Source organism: Falco naumanni, chromosome 3 (genome assembly GCF_017639655.2).
Source record: "Falco naumanni isolate bFalNau1 chromosome 3, bFalNau1.pat, whole genome shotgun sequence".
Lineage (NCBI taxonomy): Eukaryota > Metazoa > Chordata > Aves > Falconiformes > Falconidae > Falco > Falco naumanni.
The window spans coordinates 6,639,555-6,665,155 of record NC_054056.1 but is presented as its reverse complement, the minus strand read 5'-3'; the positions used below and the strand labels follow the sequence as shown (position 1 = coordinate 6,665,155).

The 25,601-nt window shown below is 49.6% G+C and overlaps 1 protein-coding gene across 4 annotated transcripts in view; it reads right to left on the bottom strand.

Moving 5' to 3' along the window:
- Positions 1 to 790: 790 nt before the first annotated feature.
- The window catches only part of ARID1A (AT-rich interaction domain 1A), an 83,202-nt gene continuing 58,391 nt past the window's right edge, over positions 791 to 25,601 (bottom strand). For all 4 annotated transcript variants that reach the window (XM_040585692.1, XM_040585691.1, XM_040585689.1 and 1 more), the window contains 16 exons: positions 20,526 to 20,766; positions 20,064 to 20,153; positions 19,184 to 19,351; positions 18,254 to 18,569; positions 16,869 to 17,014; positions 16,676 to 16,785; positions 13,382 to 13,591; positions 12,630 to 12,837; positions 8,747 to 8,879; positions 8,195 to 8,367; positions 7,868 to 8,018; positions 7,580 to 7,711; positions 7,373 to 7,469; positions 5,004 to 5,877; positions 4,572 to 4,702; positions 791 to 3,770 (listed from right to left, as the gene is read on the bottom strand). In XM_040585692.1, coding sequence (XP_040441626.1) covers positions 2,046 to 3,770; positions 4,572 to 4,702; positions 5,004 to 5,877; positions 7,373 to 7,469; positions 7,580 to 7,711; positions 7,868 to 8,018; positions 8,195 to 8,367; positions 8,747 to 8,879; positions 12,630 to 12,837; positions 13,382 to 13,591; positions 16,676 to 16,785; positions 16,869 to 17,014; positions 18,254 to 18,569; positions 19,184 to 19,351; positions 20,064 to 20,153; positions 20,526 to 20,766 — 4,905 coding nt within the window. In that variant the 3' untranslated portion in view covers positions 791 to 2,045. The remainder of the gene's footprint in view (positions 3,771 to 4,571; positions 4,703 to 5,003; positions 5,878 to 7,372; positions 7,470 to 7,579; positions 7,712 to 7,867; positions 8,019 to 8,194; positions 8,368 to 8,746; positions 8,880 to 12,629; positions 12,838 to 13,381; positions 13,592 to 16,675; positions 16,786 to 16,868; positions 17,015 to 18,253; positions 18,570 to 19,183; positions 19,352 to 20,063; positions 20,154 to 20,525; positions 20,767 to 25,601) is intronic.

Sequence of the window (25,601 nt, the reverse complement as noted above, 5' to 3'; positions counted from 1 at the left end):
GCATAGTTACTCCTGGGAGTCCCGAGTTTAAGGAATACAGCTAGGGGAGGGCTCTGGGAACTGAGAGCTTCCTAGGAGAGACTAGCAAGATAAAACAAGGTGATTTTTTGCATAAAAGTGACGTTTGCCTTTAAAAAAGCCGCTCCTTTTTCTTTAACTAGCTCTTTTGCCTAAATGAGCTCAGTGCAGTTCTGGCTAGCCTGCTTTGAGGATAAAGCTTCAGGGTAAATAAAATACCCATCTGCTAACCCATGAAAACATGCAGATCCTCATACAAAGAGCCTGAACTTTGGCCATTCGCTGAAGGGCATCAGAGCTCTGTCTGCTGGAAAACCCCATCCTCTGAAGGAAGTTGGAGTCCACCCCACAGTTCCAAGAAAATGTGAAAAACACGAGAGGAATGAAATTTTTCCATTTTACAAAAAGAGCTGAAAGAGAGCCGCCTCCCTTCCGAGCAAAAGCCTCTCACCCTGTGAACCCAGCATCCCTCTGACACAGCTTCACCTTGTGCTGCAAACCCACTCCTACCCGCGCCTAAGCAGCATGAAGCCGAAACTCCCATCGCTGAAACACGTAGAGCAGAGAAAGCAAAGCCAGAGCACGCGGCACTGGGGTCTCCAGAGCAAGCTGGGGCTTTGTCGGCCCCAGACACGGCTGAACCGCGCAGCACCTCTGAAGTCTCTCTGCTGCACCATAAGAAGGACCTGACCTACAGCATCACGTCTGCAAGACCTGACAGCACTGAAGTTACCTCCCCGTTCTGCTAATAAAAAAAACCCTTACAAACATCTTACCAAGATTTAATGTACATTTATTCTTAACACGTGGAACATATAGTATAAAGATTTCATACTGAATAAATGATATTCATTAAGCCAAAAAAGGAAAAAAGGGAGGAATTTACATCAAGTTTTTAGCTACATCGTCTGAAATACAAATATGCAGAATTCATCACTGAAAAATCTCAATTGTGTTTCTTCATCAGGAACTTCAACTGAACCTAGAACTTTTTCACACCTCGATTAGAAAGAAAACAAAAACAGGAAAAATAAACTATAAGTTGATTGGCTGCTGAGACAGCAATGACTTTATACACAGAGACCTGTACAGCATCCTCCAGGGAGGGATGTCTGGCAAGAGATTAAATAATTGTGTCTCGCTTTTGCAGGTCATCAACTCGTTAACTCGTCATACTATAAAGGGGTAGGGAGAGGGGGACAAAACTGCAAGGAATCTTAGGGTATGTGCAATGTACAACGTCATATATATATACACACGTGGCAGCATTCAGGCTGCAGCTAAAGGTTAAAACCAGTTCTAAGAGGTGATCTCAGGGTTATTCATACAATCAAGGAGGAAGAGAGAAAGAGGTCAGGGTGTTGTAGGTTCACACATGATACTTTGGGGGAAAAGCCTTTTTTTCTCCTCAACATTAACTAAAAACATTTTTAAAAACTACAGCTTGCTGCTGATCCAGCGTTTTTTTTGTTTTTTTTTTTTTTTGTTTTTTTTCTTTTTTCCATGTGAGACATTATTACAGTATGTTTACAGTTTAAGGTGTACAGTACATGAAGTTCTACACGCTACTGCACAGGCCTCCCTTGGACAAGGTCTGTTCACAACTGGTAACTTCTTGGTTCCTGCAAGATTGTGAATGTACAACGATAAACCACACAGAGTTCAGCAGTCACTTTTGTCCTTCAGAGTTTACCATTAAAAACAGTTATGAAAGTGGTGCCTGTCAATGTGATAACACAGCAAGTCGTTTTCCCCAAACTCACTGTAAACGACAGTAACTTTGGTTAAAATAAAAAAAAAGTCTTCTATGTAGACAGAACTTTGTCTCCTTTAATAAGGGATTCAGGACAAATTTCAAGGGCAGGGGAAGGGGAGAGGGAATGGGGACATCTTTCCCCAAGGGAGAAGCAGGACAGCGCAGGGCAGACAGTGGATTCTGAGGTGGTTTTGCATAAATAAAGGGCAACAGTCAGTTTCTAAGTTCTCCACTCACGCACACGCACACAGGGTCTCGGATCCCACAGCTGTCATGACTGGCCAATTAAAAACAGTACATCACAAATAACTTGTGAAACCAAAGAGTTCATCAAAGGCGACACGGAGATGTCCAACAGCCGCGACTCGTATAACGTGAACTCCGAGTGGTTCTCGTCCACCTTGGCCAGGGCGAGCAGCGCCCGAGCGGCTCGGCGCATCATGTCCACGCTCGTCGACTCGAAGGGCGGGTTCTGCATGTGCATCAAGCCGGCCTGGCTCTGCTGGAACTGCGTGGCGGCCAGGCTGTCCTCCAAGAAGCCCAGCAAGTTGCCAATGCTGCCCTTCTGCACAGCAATCGCTCTTGCTGCCAGGCTGTCCCCCTGTGCCAAGTTGGCCAGTAGTACCACAGCCATCTCTCGACACACCGGGTTCTTTCTGTCACTAAGGAACCGCACCATGGTGCTGTACAGCTTCTCCAAGCGACTGAAGGGGGGAGTTGCAAGAATCAAATCCACATTGTTGTCCTGGATGCTGAGTTTGCTGAGTGTTTCCAAAACCAGTCTCTGAGGGGAGAGGACCGCGTTGGGCCCCAGTGTTGGGAAGGGATCCTGGGCCTCTGCTGATGGACACACCGCCCAGTGGAGGAGTCCATCCAGGATAGGCAAACAGATGCTTTCCGGGTACGGGGAGAGGTCCAGCTGGCCAGAAATGTTGGCCAACGTGACCAGTGTATTTTCACGCAGCATCTCCAAGCAGTCCCACCACCACTCCACCTTGTTGCAGCTCACCCCTTGGTCCTGCTCCTCCTCTTTCTCATAGGTCAGGGGTGCCTGTTTGCGTTCTGGATGCTTGTGGTGTAAGAGAATCAGTTTCCCTAGAATCAGCAGCAGCCCGGGATGTTTAGACATTTCAAAGTCATTGCCCGGCACAAACGATAAACTCCTGATGATGTTGGAGACACAGATGCAGCGCTTCGCCAGAGAGTCCTGCCAGTCTAGGAGGGTGCAGAGGGGCGTCTCGTCTTTACTGTGAGGTTCGTCCTCCAGAATTTTTATATTTCTGTGGCTCTGAGCTGGACTAATGCCAAAGGGAAACTTGCTGCTTTCCTTCGCTGTTTCCAAAGCTTTAACCTCTTCCTCCTCCCCTGCCAGGGAACCCGGACGTGCCGAAAGCATGTCGTCCATGGTGGCGGTTATCCTCTTCTCCGAGGAGCTGTCGGATGGAGGAGTCTCTCCTTCCCTAGTGCTCGGATTGCTCTCGGCTGCTGAACGTTTCCTCAAGACAGAGTTGCAGGAAGCTCGTTTATGAGTCAAGGGTAGCTCCGTCTTGCTCTCAAAGTGGGTCTGAATGTGCTCGGTGGTGTCACCACCGCCAATCCGCCAGTGCAGCAGCCCGCTTTCAAACTCCTGCACTCGCCCCAACTTGTCTGAATAATCTACCACAAACGGGTCGTTTTTCTGCACGACCTTGACTGGAAGCTTGTCAAATTTACTAACTAGTTTCTCCTCACTGCTCTCTAGAGGTACTTTGTCCTTGCTTGAAAACGCAGCCTCCTCCTCTTCCTCATCCTCCTCTTCCTCCTCACAGTTCAGGCTCCGTGGTTCATCCTCCTCCTCCCCTTCTTCGTGAGAGGAAGCTGAAGATTTGCAGAACCTTTCAGGATCTAATAGTGTTCTTTGCCCTGGGTCTCCCACCTCGTATTCCTTCAATATTCCAAAGATCTCGATCAGGCAGCGCCGGAAATACTCCACCAAGAGTTCCAGCAAGCCTGGCAGCTACGAAGGAGGAGAAAAACAGGAGGGGAAGGAAGGAAGGGAACAGTGATCAGAAAACAACTTAGGCCAACATGAGCAACGGGAAAGCAGGGCATCAAGGACTAAGAATTCAAGCAGTGCTGTTAATTAACAGGTTCTTTTCATGCTGGTGATAAACTCTTTGCAGAAGAGAGCTTTCCATCCTCTCAGGGAAAGGAACAAAGACAAAACCAGATACTGACTGGCAGTACCCACGCCACCCCCTCTCCACACACACACAGACCTGTGCAAGCACACATGCTCTCGGGTGTATCTCCCCTCTGGTTAACACGCAGGGAGGTGAAGGGCAGGGCTAAGCCCAACAGCCTTCACAGCACCGCTGAGCGGATTTTACAACAGCCACGGAGGCACACGGCAACTAACAGAGAAAGGCCATCCCTGCAGATCGGCATCCCAGCCTCACCGCGCGCCGTCCCGGGGAAGGATGGAGCCAGAGGTGCACAAACACCATCGCCACCCCACCGCGCAGGCAGCCCCTCGCCGCAACGTCCATTACAGCCTCCCCATCCCCACTGCTTTTCACCTCCTCTGTTCCAGAGGCACCCCAGCTCGCCAGAGCGCACACACACTTGCACACCAACTAACGTGTAAATGACACGGGCCAGCAGGCCACCAGCGCGCAGCCACCCAGGCCCGGTGTGCTCCGTGGGGACGGGGACGCCTGGCCCCGCCAGGGCACGAGCTGCGTGTCGCCACCTCGCTGGCGGAAACCCTGTGAAACCAGCACTTCAAAGACCTGCACCGGAGAGCATCTGCACCCACCTGGCTGAGGTTGAAGGTCATTATGCTGTTGTCATCATAGAGCAGGATGTTTATGGTATCTAAGGCCCACGTACTTTCAGCTAGCAGCCCGGACTTCAGAGACATCATCACTCTCCAGGCTTCAGGAGTTCCTGTAACATAAACACATGATACTTCCAGCTCCTGCAGTTTAAAAACAAAGAGGAGATATTTGATACTGCTTTTTGGACCCAGGAAGAGCAGAGCCTGTTTGAGATGACGTACAGATTGTATAGACCAGCGATCTTTCCACAGACAACGCCAAAACGATGTCTGAAAACACAACTAACCTGCAAAAACGTAATTCTTTCCAAGCCAGCAGATCCCTCCCGCTCGGCAGTGCTGTACCAAAGGGTAACGGCAGCATCCACCCCCTTGACAGGCACAAGCAGAAAAGTGGGAATATCCTCTTACCTATATCTTTTGCTGTCAGCCGTCTTCTCTGCTTCAACACAGGTTGCGTAGCTTCTACTGATCCCGGAGGGAAGGTGATGTCTCGTCGGATCATGGGAGGCTGTACAGCTGCTGGTGTTATGTGCGAGGCGGGGACCGGCGGTCCTGCCTTCTGCATTTTCATCCCCGAGTGCAGGAATGGAGATTTACTGGGAGAAGTGCGATTCTCCAGAGGTCTGGGCAGAGGTGCTGGGCTGGATACCTGAGGAATGTGATTCTGCATGCTAGGGGGGGTCTGGTAGTTAGACTGGGGGGGCCTAGTCATTGGGGGCACGGGGGCAGAGGGACCATAGGGAGGTTGCCGGTTCCCGTGGGAAGGCCATGGTCCCTCGTGGTTGACCCTCTGGTCTGAATGCAGAATTTCATCTGTTCGAGTCACTCCGTGATAGGCAGGCCCCTGGGGCGCAGAGCCGGTGCTCTGCCGGTTCGGATAGCTGTACCCTATTTCGTTGCGCCCTTGCCACATGGCGCCTTGCTGCGGGCCCTCTGGAGCAGACTGGATGGGACCACCCATCATCTGAGGAGGCATGTTCTGCTGAGCATTGGAGCCTGGGGGAGCCGAGACCCTGTCTCTGCCAAATTGGAATGGGAACTGGTTCTGCGGCCCTCCGGCGGATCGGCGGTCAGCAGCAGGGTAGGTACTCCCGTACTGGTTATACAGGTCCTGCTGCGGCGAGGGCTGTGCGCTTTGCTGCTGGCTCGGCTGCTGGCTCTGTGCTGGGGGCAGCTGCTGCTGCGCCTGCCCCTGCCCGGCGCTGTACGGCACGTTGTACATCTCTCCTTCGTGTCGCTTGGCGGGCGGGCCGTAGCTGCCATCCATCGGTCGCTTGTAATTCTACAGGGACAAGAAAGACATGGACAACGTGAGGTGATCTACTCAGAAAAGCCACCCAAACCTCAGCGGGCAGAGCTACTCAGAGCCAGAGGGTGCCCCTCAGCACGGCCTGGAAGAGGACAAGACTTGTCTCCCTGTTTGCCGTACCCAGGGTGAAGCTGGACCAGCCTTTCGTTTTCACAAGCCAAGACCAATTCCTTGCGGCTGGCTGGGCAGTTTCCTTGTGGATTCTACAAGGGTGCCTTGGGGGAAAAGTCTGCCCACAGAAAGGAGCTTTCTGTAGAAAAGACTCAGTTCTACTAAACGTTCACCACAAACCACGCTGTGCACGGGTACTAGTTTCCTTTCACATCCAGGAATTTTATTAGACCCCGTTTCTCTTGTATTTCCCAGAAAAGGCAGGTTTCTGCTGCATCAAACGAGATGCATTAAAAACTGTTGTTTTCAGCTGTTGTTAAACTTCCTGCTTCTTCCTTTGCTGTAGATCTCAAAACATATCGCTGAGAGGAGCAAGAGCTATTCTCCCCTGCGCTTTTTTTAAGTGCAAATGGAGAAAACAGTCAATTGCTGAGACAAAATGAAAATCCAAGATCCCTCTTGCCTCCGAAGGGCTGTGCTCTAGCTGCTATACAGTCTGTTCAGAAGCTCCACGGTCATGACTGGCTTCAGATGGAGCTCTAGGGCTTCAAAGATGACAAGTACCAGAGTAACTCGAACTCTTGGCTCTGAGCCCCATGGCTCTGGTTGCAGAGCCAAACTGCAGAGCAATTGGAATTATTCTTAGCACAGCTCAGCGAGTGCCCTCTCTATAGTCTCCTAAACCAGAGGACTCAAAATTATCAGGAAAACATTATGGGTCCTGGCACTGACTCAAAGAGCAAGCCATATATAAAGATTAAGGAAACAGATATATGTTCATTCAAACTCTGTCCTTAAACAAACCTGATGGTTTTGAGAACAGGGAGCAGGAGGTAGCCGAGGAGCAGGGGGCTGAAGCCTTTGCCTGCAGGCTCAGCAAGACAAAGGCACAAAAAACCCCCAACCCTGGCTTCTGCAGAATGATCCACCTGCAACAGCTCCCCAGAATGATCAAGGACTTCCTCTGAACAAACTTATCCGACCACTTGGACCAAAAGTGTTACAGAAACACGATGGGATTCAGAAAGTTCCAGAGGGGCAGAGAAGCCCAGTAAAGCTTCCTCATTTCCTGCTGCCTGACCAAGTGTGCACGTCTGCAAGCTACACAACCCCCATTCTAAGAATATTGTTTTGCTGATGCAACATTGGAAATGCCAATTAAAAATTTTATTTTTTTTTAGTTAGTTTAAATAATTTGAAAACTGGGGAAAAAAAAAAAGCACCTGTATAAGGTACTTCATTCTACACATTCATAAAGCAAACACACAGCCCAGATCATTGTCATCCTCCCCTTTTCACATGTTTCAGAGAGAAAATTCTTCTGTCTCTCAAACAATCAAACTTTCAGGTAACTTACCTGCTGTTGCTGTTGATACATGGTAGTTTGCTGGCTAGGGAAGGGGCTGCCCGAGGATGTGCCTTGAGTGGAGAATTGATTGCCATAGGAATCATGTCTGGAGAAGAAATAGATGCGTTACTTGTCTGATCAGATGCATGCTTCACTGTCCCAGCCTCAGAGCTCTCTAACCGGGAAGAGCGGTTTGTGGCAACACCCTGCACAGACCTTTGCTGCTGCTGCTGCTGCTGCGGGTAGCGGCTGGGAGAGTACATCCCCGATTCAGGGGTGGAAGGCATGATGTTTGGCTGCGGCGTTCCGGTTGCTAAGTTGCCCTCAGGTCCCATGCCGGGCTCCGTCCTACATGGAAACAAAGAGGAAAACCCCACACGTCCGCTTAAATTCACCCTTGGTCCTCAAATGGAAAAGGATGCTCAGCGAAGTCGCGGTAGCGGAGACAGGAATCATTTCACATGAGCCAAGCAAACCAGGATCTCACCAGGTTCAAGTACCCACCTCACCCTGTCGTAAGGACCTCCGTAGGAATAGTGTTGCCGCTGTCCCATGGCCATGTTACCCATCCCTGGACCTGCAGCACGATTGTAAGGGTCACCCATACCACTGTTGGGGCCCTGCCCTGAGGACATGAAGGGATCGCTTCCTGGAGCTGAAATATTGAAAGAAAGATCAATAAACGTTGTCTACCTCTGCCTTAGAAAGATACATCCCATCTCCCAGGGAAGAAGGGCAAGCAGAAGGTCTCCTACAGCACATTCCAGCATACGGCCAGATACAGGGATTAGTGCTCAAGGAGCAAAGGGAGAGCGCACAAGGACTTCTCACCTTTCCTCATACTGCTGTAAGGATCTTTATTTGGCTCATAAGACATGCGACCCATCATGTCGGAGGTATTCATGCTGGGCTGGTACCCTGGATTTGGAGTCATGGAGTTCCGTTTCTGGAACGCAGGATCACTACCATCTGCAAAGGCATCCTGAAGGCCCACTGAGTTACTCCTGATTCAAAAAAAACCAAAACAACCCACAAACACAAGATTATAGAAGTCCATGATGCTCCTCACGATACTTTTCTCCACATATTTGCCTCTCAGGTGCTGCTATCCCCTACAAGGGCCACAGCCACACTCCTCCAACAGAGCTGTGAAGAACTGCCCTTCTACAACACTGTCCTCAAGACCAACCCCAAAAGTAATGATTATTCACCCACAGATGCAGAGTCAACAACGCTGCTGTGCGCCGTTAACAGAGGAGCGATGCCACAGAGCCCCACCGAACAGGTATCAAGCCTCCTGCCATCTGTACTAACGACCCAGAAGTGACCTGACATTCACAGCTTGCATCCAGCACAGCAGCAGAGGGTGCGATGCTTTCGTACCTGATGCCTGGCAAAGGGGGCATCTGACTGTGTGGCGTCGACGCTGGAGTTGGTGGCTTCAAGTCTCCTCCTTCTGCCATGGAGCTGCTGGTGGACTGAGGTGTCTGAGGACCCTGCATTGAGCCTGAACCCGCTGCAAGAACAGAAACGTGGCGTAAGCAGCTTGGCACCCTACAGATGCGACCCAGAACATCAGCCTTGAGAACAGAGAGCAAGAGTCCTTCAAGAAAGAGACAGATGAAATATGGCCAAAAAAGCACAAGGAGCTTGACATCTCAAGGACATACTGGGCCAGGCTTCCCAGAAGAACCACGTACAGTAATCTAAAGCTGAGAGGACATTTTGATCACGCCTTCATTCTTAACCACATTCCCTCTCGTATGCCGTGCCACCGCTGCGGCACTGTGCTGTGTTGCCCAAGCTATCCAGCTTCAAAGGCTGGTGCTTCCCACACAGCCGGGAATACAGTGCTTCTCGCCAAGCGACAACCACTGACCCATCACCTTCACGCTCTTTTCAGCCCAGAAAGAAGGTGGGTTTGAGCCTTCTCCTGGAAGCCTCACAACCTGCCTAGCGATGGAAACTCCAGCACGTTGGCTGCAGTCACCAAGTGACTCTGAACAAGGCTCCTCTGTCTGCTCTGCCCTTCGAGAGGGGTTAATTCATGCAGGTTAATGCAAGCACCACTCCCAAGGATTCCTGGAACAGGGAATGCCAGAGATGCCGGATCTTTCACTGAATGACAAAACCCGTCCAGCAAGTTCCCTGGCTCTTAGGGGTTGCTTTACGCTACAGTAAGCTTTCATCAAGAATCCCAGACTGGCATGTGCAATCCAGCTGTGCCGCCAGCTCCAGGAGCTCTCCTCTGCCCTGGATCGCTCTGACAGCGTCAGCTCTCAGGTTCATATGCTCCTCGCAGCTGGCAAGAGCTGAACTCTTAATTAATGTTTCCATTAGTTACCATCCCCAGCACCCGATATCCCTCAGCTTCAGCCCTGCTGGTTGATGAGTCATTTCAGCTATTCATTAAAATCCTCCGAGGTCACGTCCAGGGCATGTTTGTTTACACCCCACCTTCCTGGCACCCTGTCCTCTCCTCCGCGACTCCCTCCCAGCCCGGGGAGGTCTCGGGAGAAGGAAGGGCAGAGGCAAGCTCAGCGGGGAGGCTCCATTGACGGGTCCTCCCCGTCGTTCTCCCTCCCGCGCCAGCCTCAGCACTGGTTCAGCTCCCCAGGAATTCGTCGCTCGGCTCAGTTTGTCACGCTGGCATCGGCAGGAAGAGGCCTGGAGACATTCCCTGCCTCGCTGCCATTTGGTGTTTGTCCCCACCCCCTGCCGTCCCTCCCACTCACAAATTTACACACAGTTGGAGCCGGGCCAGTTCCATGCTCTGGGAATTAAAACCCAACAGCAGGCTGATTACACCTCCCCGGGGACACGCCGCGCTTTGCGAGCGGGAACCCAAAAAGGTTTGCAGGAAACCCCCACCGAGTGCCCACGAGGCAATCCCCACTCTGGCCCTTCTCCCAGCACTTCTGGGGTTTTGGGTTATGAACACACACACCATGGCGACAGCTCCGGCACCAAGAGCTCTACCTAGATGTCCCACAAAAGAGATTGCCGATGCTCTGCAGCCTCCAAAAGTGCCTAACGAAGAACCGTGAGGCACGATTTGCAGCGTTCACAAAGTTACAACGTAGTTCCATTGACAGACCGGGCTGAAACGAAGTGGACGCCAACAGGTTATAAAGTCTGCAAGGAGAGCAAAGCACGTGTCCATGCAGGATGACAGAGCCCTTCACCCAAATGATGGGACTTCAGAACGCGCCCCTGTTGTCCAGGGCAGTTGTTCTCCGTAAGGGCGAGTTGTTGGGAGACAGCCCACCCTCTGCATGTGCAAGCCTGGAGGATGCTGCTTCAGCGCGTCCCTGGAAGGACGGTGCCCAGTGGCACTCAGTGCTCCTCTGAGGCTCTGAAGCCTGGGGCTGGGGTTAGGAGAGCGATTTGTGCCATGCCCTACACCCTCAGCTCCTGCCCAACAAGAGAGAGGAAGAAAAGGAAAGTGAAAGAGGAGCACCAACACATTGAGTGATACGGCTTAAAGGATCAGAGCAACCAACCATGCTCAGGGCTGCCTCTGCATACTCCTAGTCTGGAGTCAAACAAGTGGAGAGCACAGTTTAAGTAGGGAATACAACACTGTCCTCTCGCAGTAGGAACCAAACCTGTGGACCAAGCCAGCAGAGCTGCACAGCCATGCAGAGCGTGGGACCGCAGCCCTGCGTGTTCCTCTCACCGATGTGCTGAAGGCAAAGACCACCTGTGCCGCAGCCCAGGGGGCAACCGGTGACCTTCACACTCCACCCTATCAGCTAAACCAAAATAAAAATCAACGCACCATCTAATCCCTTCTGACAGGCACCTAGCGCTACAAGAAGTTTTAAGTGGCTTCCTCGAAGTCTCAGCCTTCGCCAAATAAACTCCAAATGCTCTTAACATCTTTGTTCTGCTGCCTAGTATCTCAGGGGAGCAAGAAAGAGGTTTTGGAAAGAAAGTGGGGATAGATTTGTGGTCTGGTTTAAGTGGAACTCAGACACCACTTCAGACAGAAGTTTAGTCTAATGACACAAAAGTTGCTTTCTCTTGCAGAAGACACCAGGGCTGAAGCTACACTGGGACAGGTTTCCTGGCTGGTGAAAAGACAAAGATTTAGTTCTTTAAAAAAACAGAATATTCGGACAAGCATGCTGTCGATCAAGGGCTTAGCAGGGCTGAGACACAACTGCAGTACAATCAAAAAAGGGTTCGTTATTCCACTCCTCAGGAGCTAGACCAAGATGATGCCAGGTTTCAGAACCAAAAAGGCATTTTTTGCAAACATTACAAAAACTTCAAAGCAGACGAAGTTTTTATTTCACCTACATGAACAGGCTCCTGACCAGAAAAAGCATCTGAAGGTTTTACTTAGAAGACAAACTGGAAAACTCAAGTGTAAAGGGTTGGCAAGTTCAGCTGCAAATTCAAGCAATGAACTCAATGCAAACGAGACAGAAGCGATCAGACTTTCCGAAGACGAAAGAGTACAGCATGCACTGTGTCCTGGTTTCAGCTGGGATGTTTTCTCTTTTTTTTTTTCTTTCTTTCTTTTTATTTCATAAATCTGAATTGAACACTATGCTTAAGCATTCAGAAACTGGAGCACCCCATCAAATTTGAAACAACAGACGTTCATTTTAAAGGGCTTGATTTCCAGAGCATCCAACTTGTAATAGGCTTACAATGCACCCTGTGCATTGAAAACAGAGAAAACAAAGCCTCAGAAAGTTCTCGCTGCCTCCTGCTGAAGACAGAAAGAAGTAATTCACGAGGAAGATGAGTGCACACCCACATTAAGCAGTTACTCCCAGAAGGTAACACTTGCATAGGCAAAACAAGCCCCAGTTTTCTAGCAAGTTCCCAAAGCTAAGCAGTAGCAACAAGGGCTGCTGTTAAAATACGCCAAGATCACCTTGTGGGGTTAACTCCAGACTTCCCTCTCCACCAGATCCTCACAAGGCAGCGAGGTACTAGCAGGTACAGAGCTCGGTGTGTATGGGGGTGTCTGTATTTTTAGGTTTTCCTTTTTCTTCAACTTAGTATAGAGGTGGGACACACAAAACCTAAACTATCCCAAGCGGCTTCACTTATTCCCCAGTATCATTGACACCCACATTACAGAAGTATTTAATCTACACAACCAGAGAACAGCCAGTTAGAAACAGACACAGGCTTTGGGGAAGTTTGGAACTAGTCTGGCCCACAGCACGTGGAGGTGGGTGTACGGTGCCAGAGATCCCCCGGCTCCAACACGCAGCACACACCGTAAACCGGTGGCTCAACTCACCTGGAGATGGCGGTTGGATCTTGGTCTGAGACTTCTTTGAATCAGCAGCTGCAAAGATATCTGGAGGGGGGTCTTCACCTCGCTCAATCTTGCACTCAAAGGCATAGAGACACTGGATGTACTGCTTCTTCAAAGAACTAGCTGCACTGCTGGACGTGCCCACATTGAGATTTGTGGCCAACTCGCGCCATTTCTTGTTTTTGTTGACCTGCACAACCAAACAAGAAGCTCTAACTCAACATCCCAGCTACTTTTCCTCCCAAGAAGTTTTCTGGGGAGGAACCAACGCTCCGCAGCTAACACAAAGGATGCAATAAGGGCTAAGCAGAGCAGTGAATTAGTTCAAAAACCAGTTCAAAACTGGTCAAAAATTAGTAAACTGTCTTCCTCACCTACAGCACACTTTTCAAACAGGGACAGTTTGCTAATCAAATTAGCCGTGAGGTCAGTTGACAGCCTGATGCAACGACAAAGACTGTGTCACCAATCTTTGCACTGGGCAAAGCAGAGGAAAAAAAAGCCCCTGGATTCCCCCCCAGGCTGTTCTCCAACCAGACAGTGGGAGAGCAGACGCGTGGCTTCACTGCCAGGATGCTGGGTTACCTAAGCATGATTTTTAATAAATAAATAGGAAATAAACACAGCTAAAGGAAAAGTCACGGCTTACACTTAGGTACAAAGCTAACTCTGAATTGTCTTGCCCGTCGGCCCCGAATACACACATGTGGTCGCCACCGGTGGTGGGCACTCACCTGAGTCAATCCTCCGATCTCCTTCACAGAGATGTAGAGCCTGTAGAGGTCCAAGGGTTTCCTGCCCACCGCTGGGAGGTTTGTCATGCCCATGGCCTTCTCCTCAGTGAAGGCCAGGTAACGATCCACCCAGATCTTCCTCTCCGGCTCGCCACCCAGCTCATAGAGTTTGGTGATCTTCTCGTTGGTTGTAGTAGAGGAACTGGACTTCTAGGAGAAGGAGAGAGAGATCAGGACTGAGCAGCACAAAAGCAGCCAGGTCACAGCTGAGATGGTTTCAAAAAAGCACTTAGGTAAGAGTTCAGTCCTGCTGTTATATTGCTTTATATTATTTATATATATTTATAACAGCTATATATTAGACCTCTGCTCATCTCAGACCAACATCGGGCAAGTACTGTTTAACAAAAGGTATCGCAAAACCAGCTGCTACTCAGGGAATTCACAGAATATATATTTTTAAAAGCAAAAGGTTTCAGGAACGCTAAAGAAACCAAACCATCCTCAAGGAGACTTTGCAGAGAGCCGTCTCTGAGACATGCTTTGTGGGCTTATTTGCTAAATATGTGAGAAAACATCACATTCAACTGCACATGAGATTCTCCATGGCTGCTGCACTCTGCCAGGGTGAATACTGCTCTCTGGTTACTCTCTTATCTTACCCAAACGGTAGATGCCAGGTTAAACTGACACTAAACACTGAAAAGGAATAAATATGAACACGCCTCAAGGAAAAATAAAGACCAGAGACACCTGTTTGACAAATGCGTGGTCCCCCCCAAAGACCATCTCTCTTCCCTTGCCTATTCACTGACAAGTGCAGAAATGTCCGGCTACCCAGAGGCGACGCGAGCTCCCGTACTGGTTTGCTACCACTGGTGTATCAGGATCCAGGAAGGCATCACCAGAATTTGGAAAACAGGTTTACAATTACGAAGTACAAGTATCACACACTAGTTCCTACACATCTGGTTCAGTGAATTGTCCCGGTGTCTACTTAAGAGGCAAAACCTGAGGTCCTGCCTCGTGCCTTGCTTCCTCCAAGTCTTCTGGTGTAACGCATGAGCGTGTTATTTTGTCTTTCACCCCCTGGATCACATACACTTGGAGTAAAGGCAGGAACGATGATGTTCTAGATGAGCCCCTGTGCCCAAGGCTGTGTGTATTCGTTAGCACATGAGATAATCCTCAAACAGCGCAGACCAAGAGGACAGAACAACCCTTATTTGTAGCTTCTGGCATCTCCCAGCCCACGAGCATTCAAGTCCTTGTTTGTCATAAATAGGCAGATGCCAGAACACATGAGCAGAAGTAAGAGATCCTCTGAGTCTTCCTGCAGACCGCTGGTGGTACACGTACCAAACTCGCAGAGCATTTATTTTCCTTCAAGTAGCAAAAGAGGAGACTACAGGCTCAGAAGCTGCTTTTTTGGTGGTTCTTTTGAAACTGGTAGCAGTAATGCAAAGAAAAACACTCCCTGGAGAACTTGTTTGCCTCCCTCTTCTGGCTTTAGTACAGGATTAGTAAGAGATTTGTTTGTGAAACAACTGTAACACTTTAGTGTACCACCTCCCAGCCGAGAGGTGATAACTGACTAGCTCCAAGCCTACACCAGAAGCACACTCAGGTTTGTTTACACTTCTTTTGGCAGTTTCACTGTGGCAGGTGATAATTCCTAATAGTAAATTGTTTTGCAAGTGAAATTGATTACTCCCGAAGGACTGGGAAATGCTCCCCTTCATTTCTGAACAGTTTATGAATCCCAGAAATAAAACCCTCAGTTGTTTGAATTCTCCTGATAAAGCACAGAATCACAGAAGGGTTTGGGTTTGAAGGGACCTTCAAGCCCACCCAGTTGCAGCCCCCTGCCCCGGGCAGGGACACCCCCCACCAGCCCAGGGTGCTCCCAGCCCCGTCCAGCCTGGCCTTGGGCACTGCCAGGGATGGGGCACCCACAGCTGCTCGGGGCAGCCTGGGCCAGCGCCTCAGCACCCTCACAGGGAAGAATTTATCCCCAGTATCTCATCTAAATCTACCCTCTTTCAGTGTAAAGCCACCCCCCCTCATCCTGTCGCTACAGGCACTTGTAAAAAGCCCCTCTCCAGCTTTCTTGTCGGCTGCTTTAGGTACTGGAAGCTGCTCAAAGGTCTCCCCGGAGGTTTCCCCGCCCCAGGCTGGACAGCCCCACTGCCAGCCCGCCCGCACAGGAGCGATGCTCCAGCCCTCTGAGCATCCTCGTGGCCTCTGGCCCCGCTCCAGCGGCTCCGTGTCCTTATGCTGGGGCCCAGAGCTGGACCCAGCGCTGCAGGGGGGTCTCACCAGAGCGGGGCAGAGGGGCAGAATCCCCTCCCTCCAGCTGCCGGCCACGCCGCTGGGGATGCAGCCCAGGGCACGGGTGGCTTGCTGGGCTGCCAGCCCACGCTGCCGGGCCATGCTGAGCTTCTCACCCACCAGCTCCCTCAAGTCCTCCTCAGGGCCGCTCAATCCATTCTCTTGAATTCTCCTCTTGGAACCACCGGCACAGTTAAAGCACAGCCAGGGCTGGACCCATCAAGAATAACTCGCATTGAATCTGAGCACTTCCACTACACGGTCTTTACACTTCTGATTCAAGGAACAGTCTAACTGGCTACTCACAGGATCTGGACTTGGGTAAGGCTGACCTAAAAGGTGCATCTGTCCAAGTACCTTCCCCCCTGTTAAGGAAGGCAAGGCTAGCCCACAACTGAAATAAGAACATATAAATGAGGTGTGCCAGACATCGGCTAGAAATTCTAGATAGAGGCTTGAACTTGGGAGTCAAACAAGGGAGGATGTGTGAATTCTGATCAGAAAAGTCCCTTTCCTGGCCTTACGGAGGGCTAGCGGGTCCCTGGAGTGGATGGGTGGCACAGTTCAGGCTCCTCAAGAACAGTTATTAACACACATGGGTATTTAGTGGTTTGTGGCAAAGATAGCCAGAGCCTCCTCTCACACACACACACACTCGAGCCTTACTTTAATTACACTCCAAAATGTAACACATCCCAAAAGAGCACACTCCACTCAACTTGCCGCACTCCTGAGTTAGAACCACGGCGGCAAGCAGTAGTGGGATCGTGAACTACAAGGACAACCATGCTAACGAGAGGTCTGTTCAGGGCAAGGAGGACAAATCCGACTGGGTTCCTCTCAGGAACCACACTCACTACAAGGCAGACGTGCTGTTCAACCCAAGTTAACATGCAGTGGCTTTATTTCCCTGGATGCTGAAGAGGGTGGGAGTCATTAAAAACAAAACCCAAAACATTTTACCTTTGACTTGGATTCTGCTTTTGGTGCCCCATCTGCCTTATTGTTCATTTTAGTTGCAGGCGTTAATTTGACGTCCCCAAGACCCATCATTTCAGGGCTTGCTGCCATCCCTAGGGAGTTAAAAGAGGATCTTTAACACCGCTTTTCAACCCAGTACAATGAAATCAACGCCCAACAGTCAGCACTGGCTTACCTGCAGAGTTGTTAGCCATATTCCCACCCATCGGATAGGGTGGGCCCTGGGGGTTTATCATGCCAGCCATACTGTTAATTCCCTGCCCGTAAGGAGGTCCAGTGCCCATCATTCCCCCTTGATTCATGTTGGGATAACCAGGAGGCCTGGAGAAAGCAAAGAAGAAACAGCCGCTTACTCCAAACACTAAGTATTAAGATTTCGTCCTTCTAAGGAAGGAGGTTTGCCTAAAGAAACCTTCTGCACAAAGGAAGCAGGGAAGGGACTTTCTCCAGCTCACTTTTCCAGCAAAAGAGCAAGGACGAGGTGCTCTTCTACGGCTTAACTACCCTGGAGCCCCCATTCTCAAAAGGAAAGGGGATGCAAACCATTTTGAAAGAGGGCCCTCAGCTCTGAACGTTTTCACCCTTAGTCTTGCCCTACTACATCCCCAAAGTGAACTTCCTTGCAGCTGTTAAGTTGCCTTTTTGGGGAAGAACCGCTCTGCAAACACTGCAGCCCTTTGCATTTAAGTGAGGATCTGTTATTTGCACAGACAAACAGTGCTCCAGCCACATTCAACAATTCTTCTTCATCTCTTTCCTTTGTGCAACCCATACGAGCTATGTTAGCGTACGTGCATCAGAAAACCTCACAGACAACCGTTCCTCCAGCTTGTTCCTCAAGAGGTGCGGGTGTTGACGTCTGTACTGGTGTTTGGGAACCTGAGCTCTGGGCAGCAGATCGCAGGAGCAGCCCTTCAATGCCCAGGCAGACAACAAATATCTCCAACAGCTTTAGTGGGGGAACTTGATTTATAAGCAAGTTCATGGCTCTCATGGCATTCTGGCAGGCCACACACACCTATTCTGAGACGGGCAATAAAAACCAAACCCCAGCCACAGAAAATGGTTGGGAAGTTCAGTGCTGAATTCCAGCTCCCTTTCCTGCAGCTGCTCATCAAAGCCCTAAAAGGCAGAAGTTCGTCAGACTGGACAAGCGATGCCTGGGTTCAGACAAGTGCAGCTGGATGGCTGCCTGCTACATTTACGGGCTCTGCCACACACACAGTGTCTTCGGAATCACTCACGTAATACAGACGACCAAAAAACCAAAAACAACGGAAGGGACCTCAGAGTTAAATAGATTTCACCTACAAATATTAAAAATTCCCTAAGCGCATCGTTAATGATGCATTCCCCCACACTGCCTCTCCAAGCTTTATGCACTGAACTTTCTTAACACTCAAAGATTGACCAAAAAGCCTCCGAGAAGGGCAAACCTTCTCAGAAGTGTACGGTCAGCGTTGCCCCAGATTTGGGTTACTCCACCCGCTGCTCTGAAACCCAGAGCTGACATGGGGAGGGGACCAACAGAGCCCAGGGGCAACCTCCCTCCTTCCTTACCTGTTCTGGATGGAGTTGGCAGCAGCGTGCATGGCGGCGGCGGCCGCTTCTTGTGCTTTACGATTCATGCCGCCCGGTGGGGGGCACATCCCTGTCCCCACCTGAGGTGGCATATTCGCCATGTTCGGTCCATAAGGTCTGTTCCCCATGGCTGCGTGGCTCATCCTGCCAGGGGGAAGCCCGCTGTACGGTGGCACACCGGTCTGCCCGTGCATCTGGCTCCCTGCTCCCATGGGATTCATGCTTCCTCCCATTCCTGGACTGGGGTAGTTGGCATTGGACATAGCATTGTAGTTTGGCTGCCTGGGATAACCTCCTGAGGAGATAAAAAAAGGGGAAGACAACATCATTCAACTAGTTAGTTTATGAATCACCATAAAAATCTTCTATCAGCAAATATTTAAAGATCACTAACAGAGATGAGGGGGAGTGTTAACACCTCAACAAAAAGTCAAAGTACTTGGATATAAGCCACGTAAAATGTGTTTTGACATAGCCAAGTAACAACATCGATTCAAAAGCTGCCTGAAACTCTCCCAAACCTCAACTGAGCAAATCGAGCTAAATGGTCCAGGACAGGATGTAAAAAACTCATTAACCCTTTCTAAAACATAAACCAACTCAATTTTCTAGCTCTTCAAAGAGAACCAGCTCTTCTTCTGGATGCATGACCTACATCTTTTTAAACGAGGAGGAAGGATCCTACATTTAGCCGTACAACTAGCCCTGAAAGCGATGCAGTGTTTCGCCTGTCTCAGCACGAACCAAGCGCAGTTCCCCTCGGCTCACAAGGAACGCGCTCGTTTGTACTACCCACACGTGACGAAGGGACAAATAAAACAAGTTTATCAAAGACAAGATGTTACAACTGAGAAGCCTTTTGCATTTGCCGAGCTCAGTTCCCACCTCCAGGAGCTGACCGTGCCTCACCTTGAGGTCCGTACTGCCCACCCTGGGGTCCGTAGCTTCCCATGGAGTTCTGCTGGTACGGCCCCATTCCAGCGTGCATCTGTCCTCCAGAAGACTGACGAGGAGATAAGGCTGAGCCAGGCTGGGGTGAGCTGTACTGGGGCATCTGAGGATTCCTCTGCATGTAACCTGGTCACCCAGGGAGCGAAGCAGATGGTTACTAGTGCAAACTATCCAGAGGTGCCACTGGACACACATGTTCTTAGGTAACAGCAGCCCCCGGGACCCACTAACAAAAATCCTTTCAGCAACAGCCTAGACAGATTTTACAGTGGTTGCTATTAAGGAGCCGGTGTTATCTGCTAAGATAACGGATCCAATTTCCTGTTTTAACCAGAAAAAAAAAAACCTCCTCAGTTTCACAGGAGTAGACAGCACGACTCTGCAGATCCTAGGGGCAGCTTCTTGGGTTTTGTTTGCCTGTTTGTTTTCTCAGGGTGACAACTATATACCTTCAGCCACAAGAACCAGAATTTTACATGGATTTTCCCCCACACTAACCTTACTCTCCTAGGGGAAAAAGGCATGTAATGTTGTTGCAAGCACCCCTCGTTTTGAAGCTTAAGGTCATGGACCTTGGACAAGCCACATTCACCCCAAACAGTGTCAAAAGCCAGAGAAAACACTTTACAAGCAAAAACATTAGGCTGGATGGAACATCAAGAGGCAAACCAACCAGCAACAGTTGAATTTACTGCAAAGCGCCTGAACGTTTGCAGCTTATAAACCCGGGGTAGCTTTTAAATGCTATCTCACCACAGAATGCACACCATCAGGCCAGGTAATTTTTAGTTACATGTATAGCTTCACAATTACAAATCTTTTAACTCGTGTCACACACCTCGATCTTGCGCTATGCTTGACTGGTTCATGGAAGGATGCATGATACTGTCCGACTGGCCACTGGGCGGTCGGGGTGGCATCTGATTGCCTACACCGCAAAAAGGAGAGTGGTTCATTATGAAAATTGCATACCACAAAACCCAGGACGCAAAGAGTATTAAATACCAGAACTCCAAACAACTTCAGGAGAAGGCTATGCTAGCCACGGCAAAGAAAAACAAAAGCAAGATCAGTCACATTAACCCAGCAAAACGACACTGCTGGTTTACCAGCCACCCCACTCATCTTACTGCATCCTTTAAGAATTACAGACGTTTTAAACAAACAAACGAGATCACAGGACCTCAATAACCACACAGTACCAGCGCCGGCCAGTTTCTCCCCACTGGCCATGGTGGCTTGCCCCCCAGCTGCACGAGGTAGCCCCACCAAGAGATGGGCACGTGCCCAGGCACGTTACCTGGTACTGCGGCAGGTGAAAGTGGACCAGAGCGGGACTGAGCAACACTAGCTGGAGATCCAACTGGGGATGGGGAGGGTCCTCTGATGCCTGGCAGGTGAGGAGAGGTATGTGGAGAGAAAGGAGACTGAGCTGGGTTACTCTGCTCTCCTTGACTGCTGGAAATCCCTGATGTGCTTACTCCAGGACTCAGGGCTCCTTCTGTACCCATGGGCAGATCATCTATTGAACCAGACAGGTCCTGCAATACACAGAGAAACAGATCAGGCAAAAATAAAAAAAATAAAAAAAAAAAAAAAAAAAAAAAAAAGACATGGGACTGTTCTCTCACGTACCGCTAAGAAAGAGTGCATTTCTCCCTCAGGCATGCTACAAATAGAAATCAATGAACCCTGCTCCTGTTATTGCCAGTAACAAAGGCTGCTGCAGACGGAGGTAACCACCAAATGCATCTTACCCTGCTGCCTGCCTCTGAACCCAAGAGTTCCCTAGCTGGTTTGCCAAGTGCTTGCTGATGGTCCAAACAACTCGCTCGTTTTCCTACTTGCTCCTTTCAGTTCACTTTAGAGGCGAGAAATTAAAGAATGCATCACCCATACACATAAAACGGCAAATAGAGGAGACAGTCCGTGTGATCATAGCTTGGAAGAGAAATGTGGCTCAGCCTCTGAAAGACAGAAAACTCCTGCCTCACCATAATTAATTCATAAACCTCATATGAGCTGGGAAACTACTCACTTGAGATGGATAAAAACAAACTAAACAGAGATTTAAAAGAAAACCATAAAATACTCTTCAGGGTTCCCACTTCCCTTTCTTCAAAGACAGCAAAAATTAGCAGTTACAGCCATCAGCCTGCAAAGTTCAGCTTTTCTTGAAGGCAAGGCTTCCTACCATATGCATCCACCCTGAAGAAGCAAAAAGCGCCTCCAAAAGTCAAAACCTCCAATGGCCACAGCAGCAATTGCAAAGGGCCAGCACCAAAAATCAGCTGCCAAGTCTGAAAAGCAGGGATGCTTCCAAGCAGATGATGCGCAGATCCAATATCGTTTGTATTGTTGTGTTTTTGGGTTTTTTTTGTACTGGCTGATTGATACCCAGGTGTACCAACCATTCAAGCTTGGCCTGGAGTAAATTTGTAAGTAAATTACTTACAAGACAGAGTAAGTGCTGGCACATTTGAGCAGAAAGCTGGGATGTTCCAGCTATTCCAGTGATTAGATAAAATCTCTTGCCAGAGATTCAGAGGATCCCAGCAGGTGGAGCAGACCAAAGCTTACCAGGACTTCACCTTGCCTTTCCAAGTCTTCCCGAGCAATCAGCCCTGGCTCAGGAGTGCTCCAGGCTGAGCCCTGAAGGCGTTTCAGATCAGCTCGCTCCGCACAGAGCCCAGCTGACCAGCACCGACAGAGCCGATCTCATTTCAAATGCCACGCCGAACGGCTGAGCCAACTGATCACTAACTTGGATGCCCAGGTCTCATTTACACCGCCTGGATGATGCCTTGTTTAGCAGCAGTTCAGGTAACGTTTTCCCAGCTCCGTGCAGCGCCAAAGGACCTCGGACACAAGATACCACACACTTATCAGCCTTCAGAAGCGAGCAAGGGCTCTATCGCTCCGCAACACCTGGCTGCCAGGTGATGGGTGACAAGGTTCTGACAGCACGTCCCCGTCATCTAAGCTGGAGAACAGTACGTCACCGCATCCTAGGAAGTAGAAAACTCGAGTTACGGAAGAATAAAAATAAGACCCAGGAGATATCTGAGCACCTCATCACACTTGTTGGACAATGACATTCAGAAGGACAAAGGGGAGAGCTGGGCACCGGCTGCGCTGCATTCCGCTGCCTGCTGCAGCAGGGCGATCTTCGCTCTGTTAACAGTGGGATTGGATCAAAATGCTTCTAACACGCTGGCAAACGCTGCGTTTGAGCTGGAAACGCCAGGCGCTTGGTGGGGTGGCTTTGGCACATAGCATGTCCTTCCTCCCATTGCTGTTTCTGTTTGAGAGAACGTTTCCTGCACACCAGCCTCAGAGGTACGTTTGGCTTACTGCTGAAGTATTATCTTCCCGAGGAGGGAAAAAAAAAAAAAAAAAAAAGAAAAAAACCCCAAACCACTTTATTTCAATGCAAACTAAAAAACTGCAGAAAAAGCCTAAAAATAATGTCTAAGATCTCTTGCAATTTTCACTACCTTCCTACGGTAACATCAAAAGCGCTGCTCCTTGCTGCAGCTCCTTGGGTTTTTCCCCCCCCCCAACGGTGCTGGCAAACGCCACATTCCTACTGCAGAAACCATCTGAAGTGGAAGTAAAGGGAGAGTATTTCCAATGTCTTGCATCAAAAAAGCATCGACCAACACAAACAAGAGCAAACACTCGTCTTCCCGAGACTCACTGCAGCCGCCTCCAGCCACCGGCACAACACACGCACCCAGAGTCCCCTCTAGAGCCAGCGAAGGGATCAGGATGCCCAGAAGCCAACTCAGTCCAACCTAAAACTGGATGGAAATGCCGGTATTTCCCTTAAATGCATCCAGGTCCTTGTAGACTGAATCGTCAAATGCATCCAAGCACTATTTTCATCAACACTGACATGAAGCTAGAGACCCAAACCCTTTCCAGCTGTAAAACCCCAAGAGCCCGCGTGGGTCCAGCGTATCGGAGCAGCCGAACCCCCACACCAGGGGAGCAAAGCCCACTGCTGCTCAGAGGAGAGATTTTTTTATGCCTAAAGGCAAAAAAGCACATTATAAATATACACCTGAGGCAAAATACTGGCACGAAAGGACAGATACAGAGCAAGCGTACGAGGAGAAACATGCAAGTTTCCTCCCTTTATCAGGGGTGTAAGGGACACGCAGAAGGTTTGCCCCCGGGATCCGAGGATATACTGCCTGCAACATTCACGTGTGAACTGGGCAGACTAAGAGGACAGGACTCGGCGGTGCCAGGCATGAAAATAACCTGCAAGACATAAAACGAAGCCACTTTCCAACAGTTTTTAACATGAACTCCTGAATAACTCAAGAACTAGCTTCCAAGCCAATGTCTTCGACCTTGCTGACGCACCAAAGCTTAACCTAAAGTACTGCCAGTCATTGAAAACACTCAGTTTTAATTAAGCAGGATAGCACAGGGCTGCTTTCGATGGGCGAACGAGGTCCCTCCGCGCCGCTGGCATGCCGTGACGGACCTCGCCGCCGGGAAAAGCCAGCCTTCAGCTAGGAGGCTGCGGACCCGACCCCCAAATCATCACTTTAAATCAATGAAAAGCAAATTACAGATCAACCTTTCTGGGGTGTTAGGACACAAATTGAAACAGGACCATCAAAATCAAGTGTTTTCTTTCGGAGAAATTTTATGGGTTTCGTAACATTCGGAGGTTTTATGAATTCCAACAATAAAAGTCATTTCCCAACGCTGCAGCGTTTTCTGGGCGCGTTCCTCAGCAGGACATTTCTCCAAAGGGAGACTCCTGCCAGGGGAAGGGGAGAAGGGGCTGGAATGCCGAAGCACAAGCAGCTCATCAGTAGGGAGCTGTTTTCCACCCACCAAATTATTTTCACAGGATGCTAACCATCAAGGCACAGAGCCTGGGGTTGGTTGTTGTTTTTTTTTTTTTATTTATTTTATTTTTTTTTTAACTAAACCTAAAGGACCCCCCAAGCTCTGACACCCCATTTCCTCCAGTGCACTACAAACCTGGGTGGGGAAAAAAAAAAAAAAAAAAAAAATCTCCATCTCTCTCCAGACCGTTTAAGGATGGCTGTAAAGAGAAGCCTTTAAAAAAAAAAAACAAAAAAACTCATTGATATAATGGAGACCTGCTGCCGTCAGCGGGTTCTGGATCGAGCCCAAGAGGAGAGGGGCCAGCGAGGTTTTATTTGCCTCCCGTGGAGCATCGGGAGGAGACCTGGAAAGGCACGGCAGCGCCGGGAGAAGGGCTCCCCCCTTCCCTCCTCCCGCCAATCGAGCCGAGACAGGAGGTGAGGCTCGACAGCAGTAACTCTGCCAACTTGAAGGAAACGTCAGGGTCTGGAGAATTTCCTCACGTGTTTCCAATGTGGTTGGTTTTTTTCGAGGTTTTTTTTTTGTTTTGGTTTGTGTTTTTTTTTTTTTTTTAATGCATTTTATTGCTCATCTGCCATGCAGATCAAAAATGCTGGAGGGATTCCAACTATTTCGCACAGAATCTCACACTCCAGGCTGGCTGCAGCCCCAAAGCCTGAGTTTCTTCACTTGAAATACTGCCCAGTGTTATTTTGGGATGTGACCTGATAGCGGAAGCCCACGGGGACCCTGAAACGATAACCGTTCCAGCTGCGACTGGTTGCCCAAGCCTCGCCGATGCCAGCACGGGTTTGTCAGTGCTGCTGACAAACAAGGGCTCAGCAGCTAACACCTCCTTTTTCACACCACAACAAACCCATGCCTGGAATCACACAATCTGGTACCCAAAGGAGGGGGCAGGGGAGTTCATCTCTCGCCAGGAAAAGGTTGCAAGTCCTGGCACGACCAACACCGGGTTAGTTGATGCTGGAAGCAGCAAGGTTTCTTTTATACGAAAGGAGGAACCACCATTTCGCCATCTGATACCAGCTCGTTTGTTAAACAAACATCAAGATGAAACAACATGAAATACTTCAGATCAAGGTAACGAAACCACAGAGGAGAAGAGATCCAAGGCTCCACTCTGGCCCATCCCACGGGTGGGGAAGAGCAGGAAGACTGACCCGAAAGCAAATGGATCTCTCTTTGCCGGGGACTGCAGCCTGGCTCTGCTGCTCCCCTGCCCGTCCCAGCCGCAGCACACGCGGGGAGCGGCGCCGTCAGGCTGCAAGGACCGTAGGCACGATCAGATTGCTAGATAGCACTCAAGGAAATTACGATCCAGAGATGAGCGTGTGGTAGAGCTTATGAATTCTGTAAGGCCAGTTGTCTCCATATAGACACTTACAAGCAAGACCAGCCAAAATGGCCAAATTCATTCCCCAATTCTTTCTGAAAGGGAAAGAGCCTCTTCATCACTTTTGACGAACTGAAAGACCTGCCCCCTCCTACGACAGCTTCT